General features: G+C 47.9%; 1 protein-coding gene across 3 annotated transcripts in view; it reads right to left on the minus strand.

Moving 5' to 3' along the window:
- Positions 1–5360: 5360 nt before the first annotated feature.
- The window catches only part of LOC128402504 (G protein-coupled receptor kinase 5-like), a 74605-nt gene continuing 64407 nt past the window's right edge, over positions 5361–15558 (minus strand). For 2 of the 3 annotated variants that reach the window (XM_053366682.1, XM_053366683.1), the window contains 5 exons: positions 15069–15277; positions 13368–13505; positions 12752–12889; positions 12029–12160; positions 5361–11161 (listed from right to left, as the gene is read on the minus strand). In XM_053366682.1, the coding sequence (XP_053222657.1) occupies positions 11072–11161; positions 12029–12160; positions 12752–12889; positions 13368–13505; positions 15069–15277 (707 nt within the window). In that variant the 3' untranslated portion in view covers positions 5361–11071. The remainder of the gene's footprint in view (positions 11162–12028; positions 12161–12751; positions 12890–13367; positions 13506–15068; positions 15278–15558) is intronic. The other variant, XR_008327723.1, reaches the window with a different exon arrangement.

Below are 15558 nucleotides of genomic sequence, written 5' to 3' on the forward strand. Positions count from 1 at the left end.
TTGACCTTAGAGAACCCAGCAGGGAGAAGGGCAGGTTCTGCCTCTCAATGGCTCTGCCTCTCTCTTATTGATGGTCTCCCTGCCTTTCGTGCCACCAGCCCAGCTGTCACTGCCTAGGGAGTCTCAGTCCATTTTAAACAAAGCGTGTTCTCCTTCATGGAGAGCATGTGTTGCAGTGGGGTCCAACAAGACACCCCCACTAGGTTACTGGGTGGAACCATTTGGATGGCCATGTCTGTAATTGGGCCAAGTTGGGGAGATTTTGATGTTATCATTTAGAGGGTTGGCCCGAAGGTTATATATCCTTGGCATGCAGCTTTTTCAGCCTCTTTTGCTGTGTGCATCGGATCGCCTGCCCACCCTCCCTAATTTAGGGCTGTTGCGCTTGACCTTGCTATGCCTGTCATGGGGTCGTCTGCTTTTGGGGCAGGGGCCTGGTAGGAATTTTGTCCATTTGGCTGATTGGCTGGTGCTATTTGTTTTTTGCCTACTGTGTAGCAAATCGTCACAACTTGTAAGGCTGCGGTTAGGCATTGGTTAAAAATTGGTTGGTGGAGGGGTAAGGGTTGGCTGTTCCTGCCCCTCCAAGGCTGCTGCTGCAAGGTTATTCCAGTAAAGGAATCCAGGGGCTCATCATGCTTTTGTCCGAATCCCTGGCAAGGGGCTTGGGCCGCGCAAGCCCCTGGGAGCATGCGGGGAGGGGTGACGGTATGGTGCCTAGCCCCATTGTCTCCCCAATATTGTTTTCCCTTACTGGCTTTCACTGGAATCCGGAAGTCAGTTCTGTCCTGGGGTTGGGAACAGATAGTCGTAACCAATGCCTAAGCAACCGCTCACATTATGTATTTTAATAAAGTTGTGGCCAAAATTATGCCAAAAACCTTAAACAAAAATTCTGAGTGAATTGTGATTTATTTAGGGGGGTGGCTTGGGGACCTCAACACACAACAGCATCCTGTTTGAAGGTACCATTCAGCAGAAGTGAGCAAAGGTGCTGCATGGTGGCCCAGGGTGCTTGCCTACTTGCTAGGGTGGCCACGTGTTCTGCATCTAAGAGGACAGAGAAGGCCTCTGTTTTTTTGAAAAAGAAATCCATAAGGGGAGGGCAGGGGTCTTGATGTCCCCCATCAACAGTACCTGGATGACAGACTGAGGACACTGGGTCACAGTCTTCGCCACTCTGCTGAGATGTATTTGTTTGCAAATTATAGTAATTATTTTTAAATATGCACACACATACAAATTAGCATATACATGTTTCGTGAAAATTCCTTCGTTCCTTTTTTGTGAGGTGAAGGTGACTGCTCTGTTTCTTGCAGAATATAGGATGTCACCCACCTGGGGTGAAAAAGGAGTGCTATTTCCACTGAACCCAAGAAAGGAAAGAAGCTATGCATATTTTATAAACATTAAAAAAACAAAACCCTGACAATGTGCTCTCATTCATGCATAAGGAATACAGGAATCTGTTTGGTTACCAAGTCAAACAGTTTGCCTGCCTAACCCGATATTGTCAGCACTGACTGGTGATGCCCCCATCACCCAGGGTCCCAAGCGGAGGGTCTTTTCCCTTAACCCGGTCCTTTTGAGACCAGAGATGCTGGAAACTAGACCTGGGGCCTTCTACATGCCTAGCACCTTTCTCGAACTCCCCCCTCTGGGTGAATCATATGTGCTTGAAAGCACACAACCGGCCTCTCAAAGCACAAAGGATGTTGCATCAAAAAACTAAATAATCTCCTTTCCTCTCACCACAGATAATTCCCTGCCAAACGTTTGAGGGAGCAAGTGCGCTTGGCTGCGCAGAGGAGGATAAAAGGTTTTTAACAAGCAGATAAGAAAGCAGCCATTCTATCTGCCAGTTGCACAAGCACATCGCAGGAGAGGCCCATGGCGGATGGAGTTTCTTACACTATCAGCTCCTTAACTGCGAAAGCTGCAACGCTGGATTCAGCCTTCTGGAAGAGAACAAAAAGAATGTACAGTCATCACAAAATGCCCCCACATTGTCCAGTTGTGGAAAGATGCAAGCTTGGATCTTTCCCTGATAAGGACAATTCCTTCCCTTCCCTTATATTTGCCTATGTGGGGATGCCTTAATAAAATTGCACAACTGTGGATTGCTAAAGCTGTCCTCCTTCAGAACAGAGTTCCCTCCTTAGTGCCTCTACACTGGGCCAGGGGGCACATCTAGAACTGAGAAAGCACCATGGGTGCCAGTCACAAAATGGCCCCGGTAGGTGTGTGGCATCACACAAAATGGCTGCCTAACAGCTAAACATCTAACACAGCAAATCTGGCGAGAAACATGATTAAAGGTAAAATTACCAAACATCTGGAAGAACAAAACTTCCTGTAGAAAAACCATCAAGGCTAATGACTTGGGGCCCAAGTATTTGAAGGAGCGCTTTAAATGTATGGTGCAAATGGGGACAAAGTCAGAAGGGCCTTCTCTGTTGCCCAAACAACCTTCAAATCCAGCAAATCAGCACAAAGGAAAGTTTGAGATTTCCCAATAGGCCTGGTCAGGGTAATTTGTCTTGACTGAGGAGGCAGCCAAGGCTGAGGTGCCTCAGAAAAGCTGGATGGCAGGAAACTTCTTTTTGCATCCTCTCCCCTGCCCCCACCCCCAACTCATCATAGCAGAGCCGATCACTAAGGGATAACAGACCTGGGAAGTATGTTAGGGACATCGCTTTTTAAGATGTATCTGCCTGGGGCTTGCCAACACCGCCTTCCCTCCAAACCCTTGGCCAACCAACCTCCCCCCTACCTAGGGCTGCCATACATCTGGGGAAACCCGTACAGGTCCTCTTTTGGGGGGCCAACATGCCCATTTGGGGGTTGGGCTTGGGCAGCTCAGGTGACTCTGCATGCCACGGCTGCTGCCAGCCCGTTTTATCCTCCCTGCAACCTCATGAGGTGGGCTACACTGAATGATAATCATTGGCCCAGTGAGTTTCATGGTTGAATGGAGGCCACAGCAACACTACAAATCTGTTACTGGTGTTGACAGCTGTTAGGAGATCCTTATTCAGTGGTACCTTGGTTTACAAACTTAATCCATTCCAGAAGTCCGTTCTTAAACCAAAACCGTTCTTAAACTGAGGCACGCTTTCCCTATTGAGGCCTCCCGCCACCGCTGCCCTTCCACCATTCTTAGACCGAAGTAAAGTTCACAAAACGGGACACTACTTCTACTTTTGCGGAGTTCGTAAACCGAATAGTTCATAAACAGGGCTGTTCTTAAACCGAGGTACTACTGTAATGTGTCAATAGGGATTGATAAATCTGTCAGTTCTTTCCATTTTTTTATTTTTCCAATCTTAACTTCAGCTGTCCTATCTGTATCAATCTGCATATTTTAATTTTAAAAATCCTCCTGAAAATTCATTGGCACCTTAGTGTGCAGTTCTCCTAAAATATACATTTTTGTATAGTTTTGAGTAATATACACATTTTAGTGAACCATTTTCCCCAATACAATGCATTTTGGTATGTTATTTCCATGACTGTATGCACACATCTTCCTAGTAAAGGTTTATTATACATTGTTTGCTTGGAGAACTGCATTTCGAGAAGTGCAGATTTCATCATTGCGTTTCTGCTTTGCATAATGGTTCAAAAGGTAGATCAGTTAGGCATTATAATGCCAGCAAAATCAAATTCCTCCACTATCCCTAGATATTACAAATAAATGTATGGCTGCTGTGGCTAAAAGTTTCCAAGCACTTTACTTCCAAAAAAGCTGGGCCCTCGCGGCTGTAAATCTCAGCCTAGTGGACAGTTTGGCCTTGGCTGCTGAACTGACCGTCATCAGGAAGAACTTGACGCAAAAATCGGGAAATCCATAACAACAACAGCAAACCACATGAGGCATCACTCTTGTCTGTGCAAACAGCAATGCTGCCAGTTTTACCTCCAAGGCTCTGTGCCGCATCGCAGCCATTTTTTCCTACAAGTTAATCTATCACAGCCTCCTTACGACAGACTTCCGGGTGTCTTTTGAAGATCTCCTTATGCCAGCAGACCTATCCATTTATAGAAACTTCCTTGATTAGCCAGTCATTCATTCATTTACAATTACTATGTATGACTCCCCCATCACCCTAAGGTCGAGAGGCAGGTTGCAACAATCAAAACACAGCGCAGAAACGAAGATTGATGGATGACAACTGAAAACTAAATAAGAAATGATGCAGCTATGGGCGCGGGAAGATCGACATATCTTTGCAACAGGAGCGGGAAACCATATTTTAGGAAATTATATTAAAGTAATTTGGTTGGATTTGTAATAATTTGGAAAATTAATAAAAATAATTGGCAAAAAACCCCACAATCGAAACACAGCATTAATGTGAAAACAGAATACTATACAATATAAAAAACCAGTTTCAAACAACTAAAAATTGCAGAAAATGGAGAGTTCCAAAACAACACGCCTCAAGTGTCAAAAGCCAGGGCATAGGGACACTTCTTCAGCACTCCGGGAAAGCTGTATCATGACAGTGCCAGACGTGCCTCTGTGGGGAGGGAGTGCCATAACTTAGGGGCTGCCACAGAATATGCCCTCTCCTGGCCCTCTATGCCCCTGAGCCTTTGAGGATGAAGGAACAACCAAGAGGGCCTCCTCTCTGATTTTGGCACTTGAGAGGGTCTGTAGAGAAGGAGGCAGTCTGTGGATATTTGGGGATCTGAGTTGTTTAGGGCTTTAAATTTATTTATTTAGTTTGGTACCCAGAACCCCGAGGACACGGGTGGCACTGTGGTCTAAACCACTGAGCCTAGGGCTTGCCAATTGGAAGGTTGGCGGTTCAAATCCCCGCGATGGGGTGAGCTCCCTGCTCCTGCCAACCTAGCAGTTCGAAAGCACCTCAAAGTGAAAGTAGATAAATAGGTACCGCTCAGGCGGGAAGGTAAACAGTGTTTCCATGCGCTGCTCTGGTTCGCCAGAAGTGGCTTAGTCATGCTGGCCACATGACCCAGAAGCTGTACGCCGGCTCCCTCGGCCAATAAAGCAAGATGAGTACCACAACCCCAGAGTTGTTCGTGACTGGACCTAATGGTCAGGGGTCCCTTTACCTTTACCTAATGATTTTGGACCCGGAGCAACCACCCGTGGCCCCCCTTTATGCCACTGGAAACAGCAGGATTCAAGGTTGGGTGTGGAATTCAGTTATTCTCCTTATTGCAAGCTTCCAGTCATCATAGATGCAAAGATATGCCTGGAAATGTGTGGGTGATGCCTCCTGGAATCCCAGTCTAGAGAATGAGCAGAGATTCAAAAGATCACAGCTTCAGTGAGCAAGGAGAGAAGGCGTGAATAAGTTGCCTACCTGACTCAGCACACAGAACTCCGCTTTCATTGGTGCATTGTTTTATTTATTTCTTTTCAGTGCAGATTACACACAGCCCTGGGAATAAGTAACAAGGAGAACCCCCCTCCCCAATAACCCTACTGTATATATTGTTCTGTAAAGAAATTTTAAAATCAGGAAAGAAAAAAGCCCAGTTCATTGATGTAATTTCCTTTCTCACCCCTTCCCTCCCCACCCAACTGGGATAAAGTGATACCCACCCTTCACTTAGAGAAGCTGAATCTTCCCCCACCCCCAACATTCCCCCATTAAAAAGAGAAAAAAAAAACATCCCTGCAACATCTGGGTAACATGACCACATGGCTTGGCTTGCAGCTTTTAAAGCTTAAAAATGTACACCTAGGCATTCAACATACAAATATTTACAACTGTACAAAATAAAAAGCCAAAATGTAAACCAAAATGCACCAGAATCAGAAATAAACAGTGAAAAAGGAAAATAATAATAAAAAAATAATATATCCTGCAACAACCAACCCTAAATACATGGATGCAAAAGGAAAGAGTGATGGAAATATAAGGTGGGGGGGGATGTCAATGTCCTTTTGTGGAGATCTGTCTGGGGTGCAGAGAATCACCAGACCCACAAGAATTCCTTTTGGGGAGAGAGGAGATCTCATCCACACCACGCAATTAAAGCTCTCCTGTTCCACTTCCAAGTGTCGTGGTTTCCCCCAGAAATCCCAGGAAGGGTTATGGGTGCTGATGACCTCACAGACCTACAATTCATAGCAGCCTTATCAACCTGCAGTTCGCAGGATTCTCCCATGATTTTTAAAGTGTGCTTTAAATGAGAGGTGCGGGTGTCACTCAAGGTTCTTCGTTTGACATGTATGGACATCACACGGTGGACCAGGATGGCTGGAGGAATGCAGGGCTGCCTCCCCATAAGCTCCTGTTTGCGTTCTTTTGGAACATCTTCTTGTTCTCTGAAGCCGGGGGTACCCACAGAGACCCACAATTTCCATTTTGGCAATTTAGAAAAGGCATTTTTGGGGGGGGATGATAATCCCAACTGAAGTCTCTCTCTCATATATACAACCCACCCACCCACCCACCCAACTCAAATCTGGCAGTGATTGGCAGAGAGGCGTAGAGGAAGTCTGGAAAGTTGCCCATTGGTTGGAATACTCTAAAATACATATCCTCACGTTTTTATAGACACTGTATGGACTTCTATGCCCAACTTCTGACACACACTGAAAGATGCATTGTTGTTCGGTTGAGGATGGCATCCAACAGGTTTCCTAAACTATCCAGGCCTTGTCTCAGCCCAAGTGTGTGTGTAGAGGAATTGAAAGAGAAAGGAACTCAAAACACCCTAAAGCATCTACCTGCAAACACCTCTAACACTTTTTTAAATCCTTAAAGCACCCTATCATAATCCCAAATCAGAGCTTCCCTTTTCTGTTATGTCAATCCACATTGTTCCCAGCTTTATTTCAGCCTAGAACCAGGGGGTGACATTTCCGGACCGATGCAAGGATCACAGGTGTGCATAGTGCTGAAGCTGCAAGATAAAAGCCACAGGCTTATTCCTCCTAGCTTCAACAAAGGGTGATTTACCTGCGTTTAGGGCAAAAAATAAATAAAAATCCTTCCAGTAGCACCTTCGAGACCAACTAAGTTTGTTATTGGTATGAGCTTTCGTGTGCATGCACACTTCTTCAGATACACTGAAACAGAAGTGACCAACACGGCTACCTACCTGTAACTAGAACTATGGAAGACACCACATTGAAATTGAAATACTTTATTGTCACTTGTACAACTTGTATACAGTGAGAACACAGGAGCACTCCCACTCAGCTCTCTTGAGCCGCATGAAATGGAAGTCCATCAACCTCACCAAGAAACTTGCACAGGTACAGACTGATATCTTCTTTCTGACTAAATGCAAGAACCTGGACATTATATCTAAGGGTCATAGAATTAAGAACCCTCTACAATCCACTTATCCTACTGGATATGCAAGGAAACTATGCCACACTTTCTCCACAGGCTTACCACACCTATCAGCCATTCCCACCACCCTTCTGAGTAATATCCCTCCCTACCCTCTCACTATATATAAGGGTCTGGTGACTTCTGTTTCAGTGTATCTGAAGAAGTGTGCATGCACACGAAAGCTCACACCAATAACAAACTTAGTTGGTCTCTAAGGTGCTACTGGTAGAAGTTTGTTGTTGTTTCGACTATGGCAGACCAACACAGCTACCTACCTGAGTTTAGGGCAGTTATGCGACAATCTGGGAATGTGGGGTGTGCATCTGGACCCTCTTGCCACAACTCCTGCGTTCATGCATGCAAACTTTCACCCTGTGGTGAGTCTGTGTTGGAACCAAAAAGTTGGAAATGACTTCAAGGTCCCCTTGTCCAACCCTTCCAATTGCTACGTCATCCCTGGTGGACAGCCGTCCAGCAGGTGCATCGCAGATCAAACTGCTTTTTAAACTGCAGGAGCTACATCAGGTGTAGGGAACCTCTGCCCCCACCCGATGCTGCTGAACTACAACTCCCATCAGTCCTGGCAAGTATGACCAACAATGATGGGAGTTGTAGTTCAGCAGCATTGGGTGGGGGCAGAGGTTCCCCACACCTGCTATAAACTGACTCGTTTGAGAGCAAGCTACGAAACAGGGGTGGCCAGTCAGCTGGCTTAATGCAAATTTGCTTAATGCAAATTTTTCTGCCCCATACCCAGAAGACTGCACTGATTTTGGCAGGGGCAGCAAAAAAGGGGGGTGGGACTAGAGCAGAGAACATTCTAGTGGGGATGCAAACAGCCCCCTCCTTTGATAAGTCAGGAGAGGGCAATAACCTGAATGCATCCTCATTGGGGAACTAGCCAAAAGAAAGGGAGACATCCTTACTTAAGAGAGGAAGCCTGATTTCAAGGCACCCGAACTTGCACATTTTAATAACCACACAAGGTCCAAGTCTGTTGCTCTACCTCCAAGGGAGACCTGCTGCAACAACAAAAATCCCTCCATGACGTACGGCTGCCAAAAGCACAGAACTGGCCCAGGCAATCATCTTTAGGAGGGGGAAGTTTTGCTTGCAGGGGGTGTCATAGCACCCCATTGCCTCTGTATTTCCAGCACCAAAAAACCCCACAGGTGCCAGGGACTTTAAGATGCAAACTCTGTGTTGGGGTTTGCCATGGTGTGAGGTTTCAGTGCATGTGTGATCTTTGCTTTTCTTATTTAAATTAAAAAATTGAAAAGCTCACAGTCTCTGCAGCACCCCAGCTTCCCCCCCCCCACCCTCAGATAGTGATTCTGCCCCCCCTTTTGCAGCAGGGAGATAGTCACTCTGAAAAACCAGAGCGCAGCTCCTGTGCCCAAGGCTAACTGCCGAGGAGCTGGCACTTCTCCCTGGCACCTCACTCGGAAAGTCCTTCCTGCCCCAAGGCCAGATCTGTTGCTAAGCGAGTGGGGTGAAACAGAGCTCCACACTTTGCGCAGCAGGTTGCAAAACAGCAAAATGATAAGATAAAGAGGAGAAATTCTGGGTTTATCTGGGTCTAAATAGATCTATCTCCCCTCAGCCTTCGCAAAAATCAGTGGCCTCAAGCACAACGCACTGGATCTGGTCCCCTTGCAAGTTGTTTTGGAAAGCAAAGGCTCTGCAGTGGCATTCAGTGTCAGAATGCCACCAAGAACAGACCCATTAAAAATAACAGATATGCTTAACTTTGGTCTACTCATTGCAATGGATCTGGTCCACTAATTGGTCTACTAATTGCAAAGTCAGTGCTTTTTTTCTGGGGGGGATGCAGGGGTAGACATACGCCTAAACATTTGAATCTAAGTTTGGCCTCACTGAGGGACGGCATTTCAATACAAGTAGGAAAATGAGAGTACCCCTAAACATTTTTTTTTAGAAAAAAAGCACTGGTTAAAGTTATTTGGATACAGTGCTCTAGCTTTTTTTGTGTGGTGGAGACACCCCAGCTTTTACCTCTAATAGAATCCATGGACTCTGTTAGCCCCTGGACTGAACTTTTGTGGCCTCTTTCTCTCTATGGGCCCAACTTTGCCCCCCACAAAGGGAAAGCAAGCAAGGTGTGTGTGGAAGTTTCGATTCCTTGCTTGGCTCACTGCTTGCTCACTTGGAGAGCAGGTCAGGTGGGGCACCTACATATCACACAGTTGTTTGCCCTCTTCTGAACACTTCCTCGCTCGCTGATGTGCTAGCTTACTACATGCAGGGGTGGGAGAGAAGAGAAACTGTGATCAGGTCAGTTGCACAACGTAAATCAGTTCCCAGGCCCATTTTAAACCTATAACAGAACAAGCTGGTGGAATCCTGAGGTGGTCAAATAGACTGTGCTGCTTCAGATGACATTGACTTATGTCCCCCTGTGGTGAAACACCCCCCCCAACCCTTCATGCAAGTAGAAAAGAAGCACATCTGAGACAAAGGTTCCTCTTCCTGCTGTGCTAATTTTCTATTTGCGGGGGGTGGGGGTGCGGTATGTTTAATTAAATGTAGCACAGCATTCAAGAATATTATCAACCACCTGTCATTTCCTCCTCACCTCATCCTGCTACATGTTTAGAGTAGGCTTTTCTTCAGGGGAAACCCAGACAGGACTGGGCTGTAAAACACACACAAACACAATCACACTCAGAAGAGAACCTGCAATCAGTTAATTCATTGGCATTCAGATGTTGGGCTGAGACCTGAATCCAGGTGTGTTACCAAGCAGTATCACAACCTTGTTTTGACAGGAGAAGGAGAAATGGGAGACAGTGAGAGAGACAAGAATAATAGAGAGGAGAAGGAAATCAGTGGAGCAGATTCTGTAAGGAAAAATGAAAAGGGAGTCCTTTCGTGTTGCAGGTTGGGGTTAAAAGTGAGGTCTGGAAATGTTGACGGCCTGTTACGTTATCTGGCCTGATGTACTGTCCACAGCTACTCTCAGCATGGTCTACCTCCACCAGTTTTAATGCTGATCCTTTGTTAATGCATTGATGCCTCGAAACGGGACCTGAGAGTGCTCTTCATGCCTCTTTGTCCCCCGCTGTCCTTTGGCACACAGCCCCATGCTCTAGAGTTGTCTTGAGAGGGCGGGATTCCTGAAAAACGCTCCATAAACGAAAACAAACCTGTTGTTTGACACACACACCTTTGTGTGTGTCTCCATTTGGCATTCTGAGTTTCCAGCTCCACAAACAAAGGCCAGTGGAACAGCAAGAAGTCTTCAGCTTTGACCAGATGACGTTCCTCTTCTCTCTCACTCTTTCTGTCTCTCTCTCTCTTCCCATTTTTGGGCTTCACAATCTCCAAGGAACAGAAAACCCCTCCCAGGCACACCTGTGGTCTCGTAATGAGTTGTGGTAGGAGCTGAGATGGAGAGAATGGAGCATGGGACAGGGGTGGGTTCTCTAGGCAATCAGAGGGTGGAGGGCAAAGGGGGAAGACCCTGGTGGGCAGCAGCCTGGTTTCGGGGTAACCGAGTCATCCTTGGGGATCCCCAAGGGCGTGTCAGTCCGTGTCAGCACCAGGAGGCGTCGAAGGCTTGTTGCTGCTGCTCTGCCCATCCTGCTGGTCAGAAGGCTGTGTTGCCCCACCTCCTAGCCAGTAGTAGAGTCCAGCGCTACGCGGGGACGCCCCGGTGTCAGCGCTGTGCTGAAGGCAACCCTGAGAAGGCACAGGACAAGTGGTGGCTCCAGAGGCCCTCTGGGTCAGGAGGGAGCCTGTGCTGTGGGCCGGGCTGGCGAGGGAGCCGCTGACAGGTTGGAGTTTGCGTTGGCGCTGATGGTGAAGTCACTTGGCTGCGGGGAAGGAAGCAGAGACAAGAGGCAAGCTTTAGGGAGAGCCCGTGTTTTTTTCTAGGGGGACGCAGGCATACGCATACCCCTAAACATTTTGTGAATCTAATGGGAGAAGAAACTATTTTTTTATTTTTGTTTAAAGTTTCTTCTCTAGCACGGTGAATTGTCAGTTCTGTTGCTACCCCCGATGGTGGCCCCATTTCCTGTCACGTGTTTCCTGAATCTCAGACAGAATGAAGAAGAAGAAGAAGAGTTTGGATTTGATATCCCGCTTTATCACTACCCGAAGGAGTCTCAAAGCGGCTAACATTCTCCTTTCCCTTCCTCCCCACAACAAACACTCTGTGAGGTGAGTGAGGTTGAGAGACTTCAGAGAAGTGTGACTAGCCCAAGGTCACCCAGCAGCTGCATGTGGAGGAGTGGAGACGCGAACTGGGTTCACCAGATTACGAGTCTACCACTCTTAACCACTACACCACACCGGCTCTCTGAGAGCACCCCTAAACATTTTTTTAAGAAAAAAAGCACTGGGGAGAGCCATTCAGGTGCACCTGTGCCAACACTGGCAAAGAGCGTCTCAGAATGGACAGGAGTACTGGAGGGGTCTCTGAGGGACGGGGACCCATCCTGCCACTGCCATCTTCACCTTTGCCCACTCGGCTTGCATCCCATATAATGAATACTACTTGCTAGGAATCACAAGCAGGGAAAGTGCTGACTGCTCCACTTGGTTTGCATGCTGTTTCAGGAAGTGCTCATCTGGTAGAGTCCTGCTGAAAATGCAAACCAAATTTCTCCCCCCCCCCCGCCCCATCCCTAGTGGAGAGAGCAAGGGGCCGGAGGGAGCGCAAGAGTGGTGGGCCTTACGTTACGTCGGAAGAGCCTCTGCAAGAGGCTACGCTTGGGCGGGTCGGGGAGCTGCTTCCAGTCCAGGTCGGGGGAGCGGGTGCCGTTTGGTCCAAAGGTGTTTAGATCTTTAAAGCATTCTGTCTCGATCATCTAGAGAGAAGAGGAAGAGGATGCCATTGGTGGTGGAGGTGGTCAGCTGAAGCAGCGACATCTGAAAGTGAGACCGGGCTGGGTGGCACCACACCTCAGGCTTATCTGCCAAGGCTCCCTTGGGTTAGCTTTCCCCAGACAGAGCTGGACACCCCCAACAGTGGGAAACAGCCCCGGCAGCTCTGCAGTAGAGCATCTCCTTTGCAGAAGGTTCCTGGTTAAATTCCTGACACTTCTGTATCCTGATCCCCAAACCAACCTTGTCCAATATATGTCACTGCCTTATCCTGAGCTCCCTTCATGGTCATGAAGCCCAGAGCCATCAGCTGCCTTCTGCAGCACAGGAATCAAGTTCAGAGAGCTTTCTCAGCCCTTTAAAAGGAGCGACTTGTAAAGTAAATGTTTGCCAGATATAGCCCCCATGAACATGCATTTGGGGGGATAGCCAGTGGCTTTGGGAAGGCAGGCAGATGCCTAGCTTTAAAGACAAAGTGACTGGGTGTTTTTATTTCACACCAACAGTCAGTCTTCTCTCTCACCTCTGTCATCGGTGGCTTCGCTTCCCCTCCCACCCCCAGCCCAATTCCTCACCTCGTTCTGCCATGGAATGGAGACGCTGCCAGTGGCAAATTTGGCATAGAAGTCATTGTCGGTTTGGTCTAAGTTGACACCCTTCACAGTGGAAAATTGTTCAATGTCCAGCACGTCTTTGCAGTATACGGCTCGGGGCTGTTGGATAGAAAGATGGAGACTCAACTAAGTTTCCAGTCTCAAGATCTTAAGTATCAAGATGTCAATGGCTTGTGTGACATTAAATGGCTTAAGGTGTCATATCCCATGAGCTGCTGTGATGTCACAGAAGCCTGGTAAGGCAAGGCCAGAGAACCAACTCTTAGGGAAACAGAGACATCTTAGAAATGGAAGCCCGAGGTCTATAAGCAACTTCTGCTAAATTAAACAGTAGGGCTGTCCTTGATGACCAAGAGAGAAAGCAAGGCCCTTGATGATAATCTTAAGGCCTGGGCAGGCGGCCCTTAAGATAACCTCATCAGAGGCCATTTAGGCCTAAATGTGTCAAGGTCAGGAGTGAGAGCAGCATCTGAGCACCTGCTCCCTCTTCCTCGCCGCAAGCTCATTCTTGGCAGAGCAGTTGTATGGAAAGGACTCATGCGTGAACCAGCCATGGCCTACTTTGGCCTGCACTTACATCTGGCACAAAGGAGGGCTTCATGATCCCGGCTTCCAGGCGCTTGAAATTGATAGTCTTGAAGAAAGGGTGCTGCTTCACCTGGGCGGCCTCGTCTCCCTTCCCTCCAAGCCGCTGCTTGGGGTCCTTGGTCAGGAGCTGGGGAGGCAGAAAGGGGCCACCATCAGTGAGTGAAAGCACAAGAGCAGGGAGGGATGTGGTGTGCTGTGAAAGCTAGGCTGCTAAATCACACCTAAGGGCTGTGGGGAGGCCACAGCTCAGTGGCAGAGCATTGGGTTTGCATGCAGAATGTCCTGGGTTCAATCCCAGGCATCTCCAGGTCAGGCTGCAAGAGACTCCTGCCTAAACCCCTGGGGAGCTGCTACCGGTCAGTGTAGACAAACCTGAGCTAGATGGACCAGTAGTCTATGTTTGTAAGGCTGGGTAGGTGCTTGCTTGCTTTGCAAAGGAGCGTTCTCCACCTCTTGAGAAATGCTGTACTCATAAGATCACGGAGGAGAAACTTTCCATGAGCCGTGAAAATGGCCAGGTAGAAGATGTGGCTCTTGCCCTGATGTTGCTGGACTACAACTCCCATCGCCAATGACCAATGGTCACGCTGGCTGGGGCTGATGGGAGCTGAACAATATGAAAGGGCCAGGAGCAGCAAGAAACAGAAAGATGAGTAAGATGGTAAGATGAGTCTTGCTGGATCAGACTGTCTGTTGCAGCATCCTGCTCCTCCTCTAAGGCCTTTATGCTGCTTCTTGGTGCTCCCCACTCCATCTAATCTATTATCCTTTTAAAATGATTGTGTATCTTTCATTGTAAACTACTCTGATCATTTCCACTTGAAGGGCAATACTTAAGTTTATTAAATACACAAATGATGCCTTTTCCCATTTTAGGCAGCTTGTAAAAAAAATTTCTGTTTCAAACAGGCCCTTGCCTATGTTTGGTTTAGGTTTTTTTATTCCCACGATGCCTCCCTATCCTGCCGCTAGCCAGGGAGTTATTGGCAGAGTCTGGCCTCAAACATCCAGATTGGAATGTTGCATCCCAGTAAACATCACTGCTGGGTAAGACAGGGTGGAGGGAGAGGACATCAAACAACAACAAAAATCAGAGTGTTTGTGCACACACTCCTAACAGGGTTCTGCCTTGCTTGAGGCGTGGGGCCAGAGGCTGCCCCAACTGCATTCCAGGATCAGGTTTCTGATGTTTAGGGAGCAAGTGCCTATCTACATGTAGCCAAAATGGCACTCTCCATGGACCAGAGAAAGGGACCAGCAGCGCTGGGGGAGCTCATAGGTTTGCAGACATACCCCCGCCCAAAAAAGAGTATTTAGGGAGCAAAGAAACACATAAGGGGAAGTGGTCAACTCCCCCCGAAATAACCTAGTGAGGAGGACTAACAGGCTGTTGGGTGGGGGCAGAAAAAGAGGAATGTTGCTGAAGACCTGGAGAGAATCATTCCATACAGAAATGTTTTGCTACATCTCCCTCTCCTTTCCTTTAAAGTCCCTATAGAAACAAATGCTTCACACTGTGTGCCCTGAAAACTCCTGCAGGGTTGGGCTCTGGCAAGCATCAGTGGACAAACAGTTCCATAAGAGCAGGGCAAGCTGCATCCCTGCCTCCCACAATCCCTTGCACCCACCCCAGGACATCTACCCTGATTCTACAGAGCTTTGGCACAGCCTCTCACTTTCCCCAGCTCACCGCCTTGCAGATGGCCTTGGCGTCTTCAGAGAACTTGTCCGAGTACTGCTCCTGGTCCTCCTGAACCCGCTTCTCCACTTCCTCCCTCTTCACCCGCTCCTTGCGGGCGCGGAATGGTGACTGGCCCTCGATCATCTCGTAGACGAGGCAGCCGAGCCCCCACCAGTCTGGACTGAAGGAATAGCGCTCATTGTTGATCACCTCTGGAGCTGGAGAGGGGAGAACAGTCAGAGATGGGGATAAGTAATAGCTCAGCGGAAAAGCACATGTCCCAGATTCAATCCCTGGCCTCTCCAGGAAGCCAGTGATGGGGAAGGCCTTTGTCTGAGACCATTTGAGGGGGACCTCAAATTGTGTTGACCAAACCCTGGATTCATGCAGGCCTTAAATTCAGGTCTCCTCAATCTCATTGCCTTAAACTGCAACCCACCCACCAACCCATCCTGGTTCCTAGTATAGTAAGACTGCCTTCTGTTTTCAGCAAGGAGTT

The sequence above is a fragment of the Podarcis raffonei genome, chromosome 15, assembly GCF_027172205.1.
Source record: "Podarcis raffonei isolate rPodRaf1 chromosome 15, rPodRaf1.pri, whole genome shotgun sequence".
Lineage (NCBI taxonomy): Eukaryota > Metazoa > Chordata > Lepidosauria > Squamata > Lacertidae > Podarcis > Podarcis raffonei.